Raw genomic sequence first — 16,586 nt, forward strand, 5'->3', positions numbered from 1 at the left:
TTACTTTATTATATTGCTTTTAAACCTTAGCTCTATAAATGATAGCTCTTGAAGTCTCGATTTTCTCTGTGAAATGGGTTAACAGCACCTACCTCACGGCATTTTTTGTGGGGAATCAAATGAGATAAAACGTTTTGCAAGCCTTAAAGTGTTTATATAATAAATCATTATACACGGAAAGAGACCCAAAGAGATTAATATCTTGCTCAACGTTACATAGATGGAATAGCAGGGTTGAGCCCTGAGACCCAGTCTTTGGCTGTCTAGGTCGCGAGGAAGCTCCCAGCTGGGTCCACGGGCTTCGAATGAGGACTGGAGCCTCTCTGGGCTGAAGGATAGAGACTAACCGAAAAAAAAAAAAAAAACCGACCCTGGCCAGGAGCCGGGCCTGATTGGCTGCTTGCATCCTCATCCCCGAGGCTAAGAAGGAGGCGCGCATGCGCAGGGCATCCCGGGGCGTTCTGTTCCTCCGTCCCTTCCTGCCGCTGCGCTGTCCATCCGGGTCTCCGGGGTTGCGGCCCCAGCTCTCCTCGGGATCGCTGGTCGATCTCGTCTTTCCGTTTTCCCGAGTGACAGCCGAGCTCCGCGGGGGGTCCCCAGGGGCCGGTTCCGGCGGTGAGTCCTGTGGGGCTGAAGCGGGGTGGGCCCCGAGGGCGGCGTGGGTTCGGGGTGAGTGGGACCTCCCGAGCCGGGCCCCAATTTCTCGGTGAGGAGATGGATCCTGGCACCTTCGCTCTCTCCGCCTTGGGCATCCAGCCTCGCTCTCCTCTACCCACTTGTATCGCGGAAGCCGAGAAAGCGTCAGGCTCGGAGCCCGGAGGCAGGGGTTCGAGCCCGAACTCCAACTTTTCTAGCTGCGTCCCTTGTGGGCAGCTTTCTCCCCCCCTTCATCCCCCTTGAGCTGTGCTCAGTCAGGCAATCAGCGAACATTTATTAAGTGCCTACTATATGCCTGGCACCGTGCGAGGCCCCGGGAATGTGGGGCAGTGGGAGAGGAAGTGAGAAACAAACAGCCCTTGCCCTGCCACTCTTATTTAAAATGGTGACGTGCGTCGTGCCAGTACTTGGGCCACCTACCCAACGAGATCTGACCTTTTTAAAGGGCTGTTTAAGTGTAAGCTCTTGTAGCCCTGGTTGGTGGTCCTGGGCCAGGCCAAAGCGCTCCTGCCTCCAGGGAGGAGGAACACCTTCCCCGGCTCTTCTTGCCTTCCAACTGGGTTCTTTGTGCACAGTTTTAAAGACCACACCTGGAAAAGGAAAATGCCCCTAAAGTTATGGTTCTTATGGTCCTCAGCTGTGCTGCTAATAAATTGTGTGAGCTTGAGGGCGTCACTCAGTTTTTTCATCAGCAAAATGATAGATGAATTAGATGATAGTCTTTCCAAAAGTCTTTTGTGGCTCTTTAGCTAAGGAAGATGATGAGCTGAGGACAGGAGGGATATGTTTGTGATCCCAGGGAAATGCACCAAGTGGGAAAGCAGATAATGTTGGAGGTGGGGAAGAATGAGTTGTATGTTTGAATTTAACGTTCCACGGGAAAGAGTACTTTAAAGTGTGTCCTCAAAAGACTTTCTTCAACAGTACACTATACGATTTTCCTTTTTACTGTTACTGCAATTGTATCCCTTTAACTTGGTCCTAATAGATGCAAATTAGTCTTCGGCTCACAACAGTCCAGGTGTTTCTAATTTTGTTGTGAGAAGCTTTTTGCTGCCAAGGTGGAGGTGAATTTTGAGAGAGGCCATGTTGATCTTTGTAACTAACCTTATCCTCTAATTGGTTTTTTTTTTATCAGATTGAGTTGAAATGTTTAGCTACTGTTTGTGATTCACTTTAAAAATCATCTGATACACTCAGTATTCCAAGCCAGGGAAGAGTATGCATTACTGTATCTAAAGCAGGAAAAATATTTTCACATTCCTTTTATAAAGATTAATCTGAAAAAACTTTTTTAGAAAATACTACCTTTTAATCATTGCCTTGATCAGATCTTAAAACTTGATTCATTAATAAGTTTTTGTGTATTTGATTTTCTCTTTTAGGGAGGAAAGTCTATGTAACCTCTGTATTTAAGATATTTGAATTTAGTGCTATAACTCTAATAATCACACATTTTTAAAGTAACTTTCTGGAATCATTAGCATAATTTATATTTATATTTGTAAACTACTTTAAAGTGCTGTACAATGGAATTTTTCCAGGTTTGAAGTATTTGATCGAGGAGCTGTGTATCACCAGAATGAGACTTGTAATTCTTGATAATTATGACTTGGCTAGTGAATGGGCTGCCAAATACATCTGTAATCGAATTATCCAGTTCAAACCAGGACAGAACAGATATTTTACCTTGGGCTTGCCAACAGGTAATAAGCTAATTTTTCCAGATGTAAGTAAAGATTTGTGAAAATGTTAGCATTTTGTTCTCTGTGTTCTCTTTTTTATCCAGTTATTACATGATTACTGCCTATACTGGAATAGAACGAAAAAAGAAACATTCATGAGGTACAAATATCTAAATGAAGAAATGAGTGCATTGGATACTATGCTCTTAAGACATTTCTATCTTGGGTACTCACTTTCATAAGATTTTTTGGTATCATTTTCTTTTTGTTTGTTGGTTTTTGGGGAGGGGGAAGGTTTGTTATTCCTATCATTTCTCCCACTTTTTTCCAGTTTGGGCTTCAGAAGGTAAAACTCTGATTAATAAGAAGTGATGAAAGAATTTGGGCAGTTAGGTGGTTCAGTGGATAAAGTACCTGGCCTGAAGTCAGGAAGACTTCGGGTACTTAGCTGTGTGACTGTGGACAAGTAACTTAACCCTGTTTGCCTCGGTGTCCTCATCTGTAAAATGAGCTGGAGAAGGAAAGGACAAACCACTCCGTTGTGTTTGCCAAGAAAACTGCAAATGTGGTCACAAAGTGTTGGACACAACTGAACAGCATCAGAGTGAAAGAATTAAGGTAGCATGGCATTCTGGGTAGAATATGAGACATGGAGTACACAGTGATTTCAAATCTTGCTTCTAATACTTTCAGGCTGTGTGACCACTGAAATTATTTAACAACAATAATATAGAGATTTAGAACTCAAGGAACCTTAGACGTCATCTAGTTTAGTTCTCTCATTTTGCAGACAAAGCAACTGAGGCCCAGAAAGATTATTTACCCAAGTAGTAAGTGGAAAGCTGAGATTAGAACCTTGGTCTTTTGTTTCCAAATTCAGCTGTCTTTCTGCTCTGATATTTATATAGTGCTTTAAGGTTTGCAAATCACTTTACATACATTATTTCATTTTATCTTCATTAACAGCTCTGTGAAGTAGGTGCTATTATTAAGCTTTTATTATTTAAGCTCTCAACCTTAATTCTGCAAACTGGAAATAACACCTATAGGACCTACTTCACAGACTTGTCATGTTAGATAATGTGTGTAAAATGGTAATGCAAACTTGAAAATCCTATATAAGTGAGTTATTCTTGTGTTTTCTTTTAGTCATTTTCTCTTTCTCTACCTCTTGTTTGCCCTTTTCTTGAAGTGTTACAAGAGAATGATGACAATTACCTTACACTAAAGGACTTTTTCAAGACAGAACCTTAACTACCTCAGCCTAGTCATAATACTGAAACACTGGGGACATTAGGTATGATTTCCAGTAGGCATAAATACATATTCAATCTCTATTCTTGATGAAGTGACTGGTAGCAGAATGCAAAGTGGTTAAGGCATTAAATTTTCCTTTTTCTCAGTTTACCATAAAGCATTTTAATTAGCTTTCTGTCGTGGGCCACTAGATTAGAAAGTGTTGACAAGAAAGTGAGTTTTCCTACACCTTTGGTAATCATTTCCCCTTTTTCACTTTCTCTAGATTTCTGTCCTTAATTAAGAGCAAAGCTCCTAAAGATGACCTTTCAGCTTCATCCTGGAAATATTTCTCAGCTCGTGAAACTCCATAAATAAAAATCCATCTGGGATTTATTTAAGTCCAGGGAGTTGCGTAAGGCACACAGGAGCTAAGTGATTTGTCCAGGGTCACACAACTAGTAAATATCAGACTCAGAATTTGAATTTAGGGCTTCCTGACTCTAAACCTAGCAAACTCATTTTAAAATAAGGAAAGTTAAAAAAAATAAGCAAATCGAGTCTGTTGTGTAATGAGAAAGGGAAGATGGAATAAGCTGCTTAATCTTAAGTCTGATAGTTCATTTTTCAAGCCACAATTTAACCTTCTATGAAAAGGTACTATATATTGCCTGAATTCCTTGAGTCAGCAGAGACAGATTTAGTCATCCTTAAGTTAGGCCACAGATTCTGGGGTGGGGGGCAAAGGAGGAGAGGGAGGGCAGAATCAATTTTGGCCATTTGTGTTGGGGCAACTAGGTGGTACAGTAGAATGCTGGGCCTGGAGTCAGGAATACTCATCTTCCCAAGTTCAAATCAGGCCTCAGACACTTAATAGCTTTGTGAACCTCTTAAGGTCTTCCCAAACTGTGAAATGGCTTTGAATTTCTTCTCTCCCTTTGGCTATCCTCAGCAGCTTGCCCTGATAGAACAGATTTTCTATTCATTCTAGAACTGAAGTCCAGTGGTTGGGATGGGGCTGATATTTTTTTATGCTTCTGCTAAAAAAAAAATTGTTTTTTTCAGGAAGCACACCTTTGGGATGTTATAAAAAACTAATAGAATATCACAAGAATGGAGTCCTTTCCTTCAAATATGTAAAGACCTTTAACATGGATGAGTATGTAGGTAGGTAAGCTACATTTTTCAGTGATGATAAAATAATTTCCTAGAATTACACATGCTATTTTGTGAGTAGCTTGTCTTCTGTTATCAACAGATTGCACTTTATATTGTTATGCAATGTGTATGTGTGTGTGTATGCATATGCATATATATATATATATATATATATACACATAAAAATATAAATGTATATAATGTCTTAACTTTTGAGTTTGTTAGCGGTATATAGCCTCATCCCTTCAAATATATATGTGTTTCCCTTGAGCTTCTAGGCTTCCTGGAATTTTTATTAAGAATTCCAGATATCACTGGAATAGTTTTCCCTGTGTATTGTTAAATTGTGTGGAGGACATAGAGGTGGAAGGGGTAGTTAAATACATTGACTAACAGAATTGTGACCCCCAACTCTCATGTGATATTAAAAAGGTAGATTGAAGCTAACTAGCTTTTATAGGGATAAATGCAAAGTACTGTGCTTGGGCTAAAAAATCCAGTTCTGTGCTTAAGGATGGGAAATAAGTGGCTAAGAAAGTTTATATTAAAAATTTTAATGGAATTAAGTATGAGTCAGCAGGGTGATGTGGTAGCCAAAAGAGCAAATGTGATTTTAGACTACGTCAATTGAAGCATGATATGCAAAGTGAGGGAAGTAATAGTTCTGCTTTTTTTTTAGCCTTCATCAGACCTCATTTAACTATTAAACTTTGAGTGCCGTATTTTCAAACAGCCATTGATGAGTGAGAGTATGTACAGAGGAGGGTAACCTGTATTGATGATTAATGAAACTAAGGATCCTTAAATTGGAGAAAACCTGGGTGACATCATCACAATCTTTAAATAATTGAAGGTTTATTATGTATAAGAAGGATTAGATTTGTTCTGCTTGCTCCTTGGAGGTACAAATTGTGAGGAGAGAGATTTTAGTTCTTCATTAAGAGAAACTTGGAATTAGTGCAGTCCAAGAAGGGACTGGGCTACTCAAATGGCTAGTGAATATTCTGTACTGAAGGTCTTCTAATAAAAGCTGACAATGTTATAAGGGTGTTGTAAGTGGACAAAAAATTTTGAGTGTAGTTGTACTAGACAACAATAATAGTAACAACAAGTAGCATTTATGTAAATGCTTGCTATGTGCCAGCCACTATGTTAAGTGCTTTATAATTATCTCATTTTATCCTCAACAATCCTAGGAGGAAGGTGCTATTATCATTCCCATTTTACGGATGAGGAAACAGGCAAACAGAAGTTAAGTGACTTGTCCAGGGTCTCACAGCTAGTAAGTGTCTCAGGCTGGATTTGTACTCAGGTCTTCCTGACCCCAGGCCTAGTATTCTATCTACTTTACCACTTAGCTAGCTGCCTCATACAACCTCTAAGGTCCCTTCCGATTGTATACTTTGAGATACTTTGATTTGCTTTAATTTATGGTTGGGTAGTTAGAGGAAATTTGCCAAAAGAATCAAAAGCTGTATGAAAAGAGTTAAATTAAAGGGGAAAGTTCTGAATAAATATTGTCTCTGTTCAGGGAACTGATAAGAATCAATGTACTTATTAATATTAGCCTTATAGTAAAGACATTTCAGCGTATGGTTATAAGATATCAAAATAATTTTAAGATTTAAGATGTTCATAGGATATATTTGTGCAGGGAAGACAAAAGAGAAAGAGTGTACTTATGATAGCATGTAAAAGATCTTATTCTAAAACTAAAATGTACCTGAGCCAGTTATCTTGACTCAAATCTTATGTTTGAGATTTTCAGTAACAAAATATGACTATACTTAAATGTGATGTAGAAAAGCAGTGCATTTTTAAGATGTTTTTCAGGCTTCATTCATACAGTGCTAAAAATGTTTTTTAGGCTTCATTCATATAGTGCTAAAAGGGACCATAGTTAGAAGTATGGTGTCCAGAGTGTTCCTGAAAGATTCTGGAAATCAGTTAATCCCTAATTTTAAAATTTATCAAATTGACTTTATTAACTCTAGGACTTCCCAGAAATCATCCTGAGAGCTACCATTCATATATGTGGAATAACTTCTTTAAGCATATTGACATAGATCCTAATAATGCTCATATCCTTGATGGAAATGCTTCAGACCTACAAGCAGAATGTGATGCATTTGAAAAGAAAATAGAAGAAGCTGGAGGAATTGATCTTTTTGTTGGAGGTATGTAGAGCACCTTACCATTAGTTGTGTACTAACATAGAACTTTTTTTAAAATTTAAAACTCTGCAATTCAGTCAACACCCATACCTTTATGCAGCAAATGTATTCAACAAATTTACTATAACCAAAACAACTTAATGAAGATTAGATTCAGAGGTATGCTAGCAAATGTTTAATAATCAGCTCTCTGGGGAAAAATACATATATGTATGTATATGTTCATGATACACTTTTAAGTTTAATCTGTAGTATTAACATTTATTTTTGTCACTTTAACTTCAGGCAATCAACAAAACAATAAAATAAGCCCTAACTGGTAGCATTTGTGGATTTCTTTTTTTTTTTTTTTAATAAATTTCTTTATTTATTTTTAGTTTACCACGCACGGTTCTACATAGTTTTGAGTTCCAGTTTTTCTCCTCTCCCTCCCCCCTCCCTCCCCAAGACGGCATGAAGTCTCATATAACTGTCATGTGTAACTTCGCATTGAATTAATTTATGCACTAGTCAAGTCGTGGAGAAGAATTTTGACCAATGGAATGAATCATGAGAAAGAAGAAACAGAACCATAAAAAAAAAAACCCAAAAACAAAAACAAAAGAGAAGCAGAAAAGGCGAGCATGTAGTATGCCTCAGTCTGTATTCAAACTTCGCAGTTCTTTGTCTCGATGAAGATAGCATTCTCCATCGTGAGTCCCCTGGAGTTGTCCTTGCCCCTTAGGTTGCTGAGAAAAGCGCAGTTTGTCAGGGTTGGTCCTCACGGAATCCATATATCTGTGGCTGTGCACAACGTTCTCCTGGCTCTGCTCCGCTCACTCAGCATTATGTCGTGTAGGTTTTTCCAGGTTGTTATGAAGTCTGCATCATCCCCATTTCTTATGGCACAATAGTATTCCATTACCTTCATGTACCACAGTTTGTTCAGCCATTCCCCAATTGATGGGCATCCCTTTGATTTCCAATTCTTGGCTACCACAAAGAGAGCTGCTATAAATATTCTTGTACATATGGGTCCTTTTCCCGCTTGCGTGATTTCTTTGGGATACAACCCTAGAAGTGGTATTGCTGGGTCAAAGGGTATGAACATTTCTATAGCCCTTTGGGCATAGTTCCAAACCGCCCTCCAAAATGGCTGGATCAGCTCACAACTCCACCAGCAATGCAACAATGTTCCAATTTCCCCACATCCTTTCCAGCATTTATCATTCTCCTGATTTGTTATTTTAGCCAATCTGACAGGAGAGATGTGGTATCTAAGAGTTGTTTTGATTTGCATTTCTCTAATCAGCAGCGATCCAGAGCATTTTTCCATATGCCTGTAGATAGCTTTAATTTCTTCCTCTGAAAACTGCCTGTTCATATCCTTTGACCATTTCTCAATTGGGGGCATTTGTGGATTTCTGTGGTGCAAATGTTCACGCAGAAAATTTTAACATTTAGCTCTCATCAGCTGGTAAGAGCTGGCTTCAGCACACTACTAATTGTACTCAGTTTTAAACCAGATCCTTCCCATTCTCCACTGACCTTCTGTAAATATTTTTTTTAAATACATATTTTGAACTCAAGATCCTTTGACTTTGGCAGCACTGTATCTTCACATATTTTATTCATTTACTTATGACAAGGTTTCTATTTGAAAACAGTTATGTGTGTTTATGAAACTCACAAGGTACAAATAAACATTGCTTACTTAGGGGAAATCTGGCCTACTACTAAATAACAAATGCCTTGAATGGAAAACTTTAGTAATTTCCTTACACAGACACATCATTCACACAGGAAATAGATAGAAATACCTTTCCAGGGTTCCTTTAATTTGGTGATACATTCAAATTCCTAGTCAGGAAAAGTGGAAGAGAAGCTTTTCTAAATAGGGGACAAGTCTCTGGGACCTTGAGATGGAGGTACCTTTCTTCTACTTTCCAGTTTTATATTATAGGATCATGGATGTAAAGGCCAAAGGACCTCAGAAGGAATCTAATCCAACCCTGAATTGAAACTCAAATGAATTGGCCGTAATCATGGTTTGTAAGTGGCAGAGCTGGGATTTGAACCCAAGTCCTTTCACTCCCAATCCAGTGTTCTTTCCACTCTATGATATTGCAGTTTTCTCATACATATAGTCTTTGTGATAACAACACTGAAGAGAGGAAGGTAGAAGAGAAGAGGAAGAGAACTCCCCATCTCCTAGCCAATATGCCTGAGAGAGGAGTTCTTAACCTGTGGTGGTCTATGGATTTGTTTTAAAAGTATTTTGATAATTATATTTCAGTGTAATTGGTTTCCTTTGTATTCTTAGGTGTTTTATTTTGTGCATACAGAAATATTCTGAAAAAGGAGTCCATAAGTTTCTTTAGACTTCCAAAGGAGTATATTATAGAAAAGTTTTAAAAACCTCTGGCCTAAGGAGATGTTCCCAAGCCGCAAACATTGGTTTGGTAGAATTTTGAATAGAATTATCTTTTCCTCATGTCCTGGTTTTTACCAGCTCTTTAGGATCTTAAGGGTAAACTGAGGGCATGAATATAGCTTATACTTTCTCCACATTCTTTTTTGCTTCCTTGTGCTAATCCCAGATAACAGTTGAGTCTGTTGTCTTTCTTGAAGGAAGACATCAGTGGAGGAACAGTTGTCACGTGTTGTTAGGTTTTTCCATTTACTCTCACTGTTTCTGCATATGCAGAATGAAATCCTCTATTCCCTTCTCTGCATCTCAATAACTAGCCTACCTCACAGCCACATTTAATATTAGTAGTCAGTCTACCAAGGCACTTTTACAAAAACAACTAAATCTAAGTTTTGCATTTCATTACAAAAGATGACTCATATAATTTTATTGAAACCCATGGTTAATTTGCTACAGATTTTAAAAGTTATTTGGGAGAGATTTCTAGTTAAAATAGACATCTAAAAATGTTCAACTAAAGTTTTAAGATCCCAGCTATACTTAAAAATCTGGAGTTTTTTCCAGCTATATCTAAAAATAGCACTTTTTAGTCCTTTTTAAAAGAAATGTTTTTAGTGTCTTATAAATTCTTTTTATGCGAGGTGACTAATTCTGTTCCAAGATATCTCTAGGCTACTTATCTATTTTACTGTCTTGAGACTTCCTATTCAGTTTTCGGTATTTTGTTTCTGAAAAAGGATCTTAAGAAGGATGCTTTACCTCAGACGGTAGCATCCCCATAATAGTGATGTGATCACTTAGAGTGGGCATCCAGAGGCATATAATAACTTGGTGAAACATAACAATTAGTGAAAATCCATTATTTATTTTCTTAGTGCTGTTTCCTGTTTGGGGGACCTTATTATAGGTAATTTGATATGCAAAATTGCATTGCATCTGCTGCAGAGTTTTATCTTTTTTCATTTTCCAGTTGCTCAGTGCCATGTCGCAAGTTATAAAACATATAACAATGAAGTAATCCTGAAATGATTGGTTAAAGAAATCAGGAAATATGGTAGGGGAAAGTTTGAAGCACTGATTTATTAGGTACCGAATTTACCTGTAAAAATTTAGGAAATTTTCCTAATTAGGAAAAACAATTTGCATCTGACATGATCAGAGAAATGTTGAATATAGCTATTTTGGTATCCAAGAACAAATCAGAAAATTGGTAAGCAGATAGTATAGTGGTTGAAAGAGTATTGGACTTGGGATCAAAAGACCTATTTCTGCTTGGAAGATCACCCAGGTTGGAGTTATTTTTGATATTTCACTTTCCCTCAGCCTCTATTTTCAGTCAGTTGTCAAGCCTTGCTAATTCTATTTCCAAATCCCTTTGATTCATCTTCTCTCTACATACTTGCATCTAGAACCTTAGCTCAGGCCTTCAACATTTCTTACTGAGACTTTTCCAGTAGCCTCCTAATGGTCTTCCTGCCATAAGATTTTTCCTTCTTCATTCTGACAAAATGTTATTTCTTTTTTTTTTTTCCAAAATGATATCTCTAAAGCACATGTCTGACCATGTCACTAACCTACTCAGAAAGTTCCAGTGCTCCCTGTTATTTGTAGAACAAAATAGAAACTTCTCTCATTAACACTTACTGACCTTTACATTTCTGGTTCCAACCTAACTTGCCAGCTTTAGTATGTATCACACATTTTGCATTCTAGCCATACTTGCTTACTTGGTATTCCTTGTTTATATAACATTACATTTACCAGGCCTGCAACATATTTCATCCTCACTGCTTGTAGAATCCCCAGAACCTTTTACACTTCATCTCAAGTACCACCTATATATAAAACATTTCCTGATTTCCCCAAGCCTGTCCTACCCAGAAATTCCTTTTTATTTACTTTGTATATGTTTTGCTTTTCCTTACATGTATGTGTTATTTCAGCTGATGGAATGTAAACTACTTTAGAACAGAAGCTATTTCATTTTTGTCTTTTTGGCCCTGGTGCATGGTGCCTCATGTTTAATAATGCTTGTTGATTAACTAGACTCCGGAGAGTATCATATATTCACTTTCTATATCAATGTGAACTTTTGCTGCCAATAATTGAAAAAAAAAAGTATGGCCGACTTGAAGACTTAACATAAAAATGCCCTATTTATTTGGCATTATTAGGAACTGGATATTTTATGTAAGTAAATTTTCTTGACAACTGAAGCCTACTTACTGTTTTGGGTACTAGTTTTTTGTTTGTTTAAATTGTGAAATATGGATGGGTTTATCCCTCATCTGGAAGATGCGAGAACCACAGCCCAGAAAGGTTGAGGCCTGCCCAATGTCACACAACTTAGAAGCAGTGGACTTGGGACTTTAAGAAAGTTTTCTCATTTACAGAGCAATGGTCTTACTGTTGAACCACACCATCTTCAATTGCTAAAACTTTTAAAAAAATAGATTTTAATTATTTTAGATGGAATTCTTTCTAAAATATGTTTTAAAACACCCCAGCTTTCTTAAAAAGAATATATTGTATATTTGTAATTTTTTCCCCCAAATGTCTCAGTATGATCATTATGGGTAAAAGTTTTTGTTGTATCTTGTAACATAGGACATAATTCAGAAGTATTGAAGTGAATGCCTCAATCAGAAATATGTTGGGGTTTGCAAATTTGCAGGGACCTTCAGAGGCCATCTAGTCCAACCCATGCATAAACTAAGATATACTGTACAATGTACCCAACAAGTGGTCATCCATCTTTTGCTTAAAAGACCTTCAGTGAGGGAGAACCCATTACCTGCCTAGGAAGGCCATTCCCATTGTGGATAATTCTAATTGTTAAGAGATTTTTCCTTGCATCAAGCTTAATAAATAGTGCTCCTTAACAACGTCTACCCACTCTTCCTAATTACAGTAGAACAAATCTAATCCTCTTTCTATCTCATAGTTCTTCAAACACTTGAAGACATCTGTCATGCTTATTGTAGGTCTTTTCTTCTCCAGTGTTGCTTTGTGTCTTTTCCTTTTTTTTTCTTTCTTCTCAGCACTTTTCGTTGCTATTAATATACCTATGTAGGAGTAATTCTTCCTTATTCTACTTTTATTATTTTCTGCTTCTGTCTGTATTGGTTTAGGGGATCAGTTGACTAAACTAATTGATATTGAGTGTTTAAGAGTCACTAAGACTCTGAAGGTTTTTTCTGCCAAAAAAACCCCAAAACCCAAAACCATGGGTTTTGTGACACATACTTTGGTTGTTTAGAGATCATTGTTTATTGCTTCTGTTGTAGAATTGTACTAGAAACCCTAACCCCAATTGGCCATGATGTTATTTCTATTTGAAAATTTACACTTCTGGGAATAAAGAAATGTGTGACTAGTTATTCATGTTACAAAAATATTTTTATTTTATAAATATGGAGTTTCCATAATGAGTAGTGTATTACACCAATTAAATCACAGGTTTAACTTAAGAAAAAAAATAATTCAGTAAAGAGTACTTTCTAATAGTGAACATATTTTAATAGAATCTTATATATTTAGCATTGATAGGGATTTTAGAGATGATTCTAATCTATTACATTAATTTAATGGATTAAGAAACTGAAGTATGCAGTGGTCTGAGGTTATATAGTCAGTGGAAGATTTGCCAGCAAAACCCAGGTCTTTGAACTTCTAGTCAAATGGCTTATTTCTTTTTACCATATACTGCTTCTGATACAGTTCCCAATACAGTACAAAGCACAAATTAAGGACTCAGTAAACAGTAGTTGAATTTAGTATAATTCATCTTACAGAAGCTTAAAGAATTTTAATGCTTTAATTTTAATTTCAAAGGTTACCAAGAACATATACTTTGGGAAAAAAGAAACAGATAAATTTGTATTTTACTGTTTCCTAATTTTAAAACTTTTGGGAAACTTTATTAATTTTTGTGTATAAAAGTGTATGTGTGATTGTATGTTTTTTTTTTGGAAGGCATTGGTCCAGATGGCCACATCGCTTTCAATGAACCGGGATCCAGTTTAGTATCAAGGACAAGAATAAAGACTCTAGCAATGGACACCATTTTGGCAAATGCTAAATATTTCGATGGAGATTTATCGAAAGTGCCAACTATGGCTCTAACAGTTGGTGTGGGAACGGTGATGGATGCTAGAGAAGTAAGAATTCAAATGTTTTTTGGTATTTTTTTAATATATACGTGTCTTTGGAGTTCTGGTGTTGAATGATATTTTTGTTTAACCCTGTGTAATATGTACATTGTTTTTTAGTTTTTAATAACTGAGACCCATTCTTTCGAATTCAGCCAAAATAAATTTATTGGATTGATAGATTCAAGACTGTTCCTGCATCTGTTTTGAGCTAAACTCTTAACTCTGCATTTTTGTTTGGGTCAGCATCCTCTTTGGCTTATACAGACTAGCCCTTGCTTCATAATTTGTGTCTGAATATGAGGAAATAAAAAATATACTTAACTTAAGTTACTGACTAATAGATCCTGTGGAGATCTGGAACTCTGCGAGTAACCAAGAAAGGTTACTAACAATAAAAGTGTCAAGATAGTGGCAATAAAACTGATACAACTTCAGTGGTTTTTCAGCTTCGTAGAAAAGTAACGTGTTGTATAGTGAGGTAGATTCAAATCAGTATCAAATTTTCAAAGTTGGTATTTTGGGCAATTACACACCTTGAATTCATTCTATTCTTTGTCAGTCTCTGGTTTCTTGATACTTCCTTGGTCTAGTCCATCAACCATTATTTTGGCATCACTTCTGTCTTTGGCCTTTGGCCTTTATAGCCATTACTATGATTCACTTTCCTCCATACTTGAATAGCTTGGTCCCTTGTACTTCCCCTGTTTCTAAACTCAGCCTAACCCTGGTTGATAATCACAATCTTCAGAATAATCACAAACAAAAGGCATCAAGTGATGCTGAGAAAATAGTCCCATATTGACTTGGTCCACTATAAATACATGTGAGTCTTCATGGCTCCTTGGTATTCCATTTATTTATCTTTTTTTACTTTCTAAGGGGAAAGGGAAGAATGATCATTTATATAGTGCCTGCTGTGTGCCAGGTACAAATATCTCATTTCATCCTTATGATAGCCTTGAGAGGTTGGTTCTGTTATTATCCCCAGTTTGGGGGGGAAACAGGGAAACTGAAGTAAGAGATTAAGTGATTAGGTTATACAGCTAGTGAGGGTTTGACATGAGATTTGAACTGAAGTCTTCCTGACTCCAGGCTCAGAGCTTTGTCCACTCTACCACCAACTGCCTCTCCTGCCTTATTCCACACAGCAAATATTTCAAATGTCTCTCCTTATATTCTCCATCTCCATCCCCACTCTGTTTTCTCAATAAGTGTTTTAATTTACCTTATTGAAGAGATTTATGAACAAACACACAATTAAAAATGTATCACCCTTAAGAAATGTGAGGTTATTCTTCTTGAACTTTTGTAGCATTTTAGGCTGCTGACTCCTTAACCTTTTACCACCTTCCATTGACTTGCAGTAACATTCTTCTCTCCTGCCTTTCAGAATGCTTCACTTAGTACGTCTTCTTCCTATACCTTAAATGTGGTCTCTTCCCGGGACTCTCATCTCTTTTCTCTTCATGTTTTTTTTCCCTTTGCCTATCTTGTCCATTCTTTTTTTTGTTGTTGTTGAGGAGGAACACAGGGCAATTGGGGTTAATTGGCTTACTCAAGGTCACACAGCTAGTAAGTCTGTCAAGTGTCTGAGGCCGGATTTGAACTCAGGTTCTCCTGACTCCAGGGCCGGTGCTCTACTCACTGTGCCACCTAGCTGCCTGTATCTTGTCCATTCTTATAGCTCCCAGATTTATCTTTAACTTTGACACCCTCTTGAGCTCTAGTCCGACATTTCCAACTTTCTGTTGGATATCTTTATCTGGATATACTGTTACCAAATAAAATTTTATGTTTTAAAAGTGAACACAATAACTCCTTTTCCCAAAGTTGCCCCACTTCCTAAATTCCCTGTTCCTCATCATGACACTATTATACTCTCTGTCTCTTAGGCTTAAAACTTTAGAGTCATCTTTGGCTCTTCTTGCCTCTCACATCTTAGAAGTTACCCAGCCTAACTGAGTAATATTTCTTATATTTATCCCTCGTTTCCATTCTTGGTCTTGGTTTAAACCCTCCTTATCATCCTGTCAGACTTTTAAAATAGCTTCTTAAGTAATTTCTCTGACTCTGTAGTCTCTTGGGTTCATTTCGTCCTTTACATTGCTACATGATAATTTTCCTAATACACAAGTCGGACGATATCTTTCATTGTCTCTTGGTATCCAGGATTAACCTAATTTCTGGCACTGGCATTCGAGAGCTTTAACAATGTAGCTTTAGCTTGCCTTCTTCGCATTATTTCGCATTATCCCTCTTCTTTTGATCCATTTTCCATACCACCATCATGTAATAATAATAACAGCAGTAATAATAGCAGCTAGCATTTCCATACTGCTTTAATATTTGCAAAGCATGTCATAACCTTTTCTTATCCTTACAGACAACCCTGTGAGGTAGAGGGTATTAGTAGTCTCAGTTTACAAATGAAGAAACTGCGATTGCAGGAGGTTAAGATATTTGCCCAGAGGCAGACAGACAGTAAACATCAGTCAGTTTTGAACTCAGATCTTCTTTACTCCAAATCCAACACTATCCTTTTCACACCTTAGCTCCCATAGTGATTTTCCTTGAGTTCAGATCAATCCATTAAGTCAATTCCAGCGGCTCCCTATTGACTCTAGAATCTATAGACTCTTTCTGTATTATAGGCATAAGGGCAAATGCTTAGAGATGGGAGATAGTGTTGTAAATAAAGAACAGCAAGAAGGGCAGTGTGGCTAGGATGGTAAAGTGTAGGAAGAGGAAGTGCACAATTTGTTTTGGCCAAGTTGTGAAGGGCTTTCAGCGCCAAACAGAGGAGTTTGTTTTTGGTTTTAGAGTCAATAGAGAACCATTGGAGTTGATTGAATAGCCCCTCCCAAAATTACCATGCATTTATCTTGTAGATATTCTGTAGATGCATTATACTTTTTTGTTAAATCATCTTTTAAAATTTACAGGTTTTACATAATTATCACATGATAGATTTCTGTACAGATTTTAAAAACAGAATATAAAATGAATACCAATTGTTTTAACATGCCTTCTATTAGGATAGACCAACAGTGAACTGATTATACATTGTATGTTATTGGCATGCCCAAAGATAGAGTCTATACAAGTTGCATAA

At 37.1% G+C, this 16,586-nt stretch overlaps 1 protein-coding gene across 2 annotated transcripts in view; it reads left to right on the forward strand.

The window, feature by feature from the left end:
- Window positions 1-452: 452 nt before the first annotated feature.
- GNPDA2 (glucosamine-6-phosphate deaminase 2) overlaps window positions 453-16,586 on the forward strand; it is a 33,636-nt gene continuing 17,502 nt past the window's right edge. For both annotated transcript variants that reach the window (XR_005010649.1, XM_036762847.1), the window contains exons 1-5: window positions 453-615; window positions 2,202-2,363; window positions 4,644-4,745; window positions 6,731-6,913; window positions 13,296-13,480. Coding sequence is in view for 1 of the 2 variants with exons in the window: in XM_036762847.1 (XP_036618742.1) it covers window positions 2,240-2,363; window positions 4,644-4,745; window positions 6,731-6,913; window positions 13,296-13,480 (594 nt within the window). In the remaining variant the exon portion in view is untranslated. The remainder of the gene's footprint in view (window positions 616-2,201; window positions 2,364-4,643; window positions 4,746-6,730; window positions 6,914-13,295; window positions 13,481-16,586) is intronic.

This window comes from Trichosurus vulpecula, chromosome 6 (genome assembly GCF_011100635.1).
Source record: "Trichosurus vulpecula isolate mTriVul1 chromosome 6, mTriVul1.pri, whole genome shotgun sequence".
NCBI lineage: Eukaryota > Metazoa > Chordata > Mammalia > Diprotodontia > Phalangeridae > Trichosurus > Trichosurus vulpecula.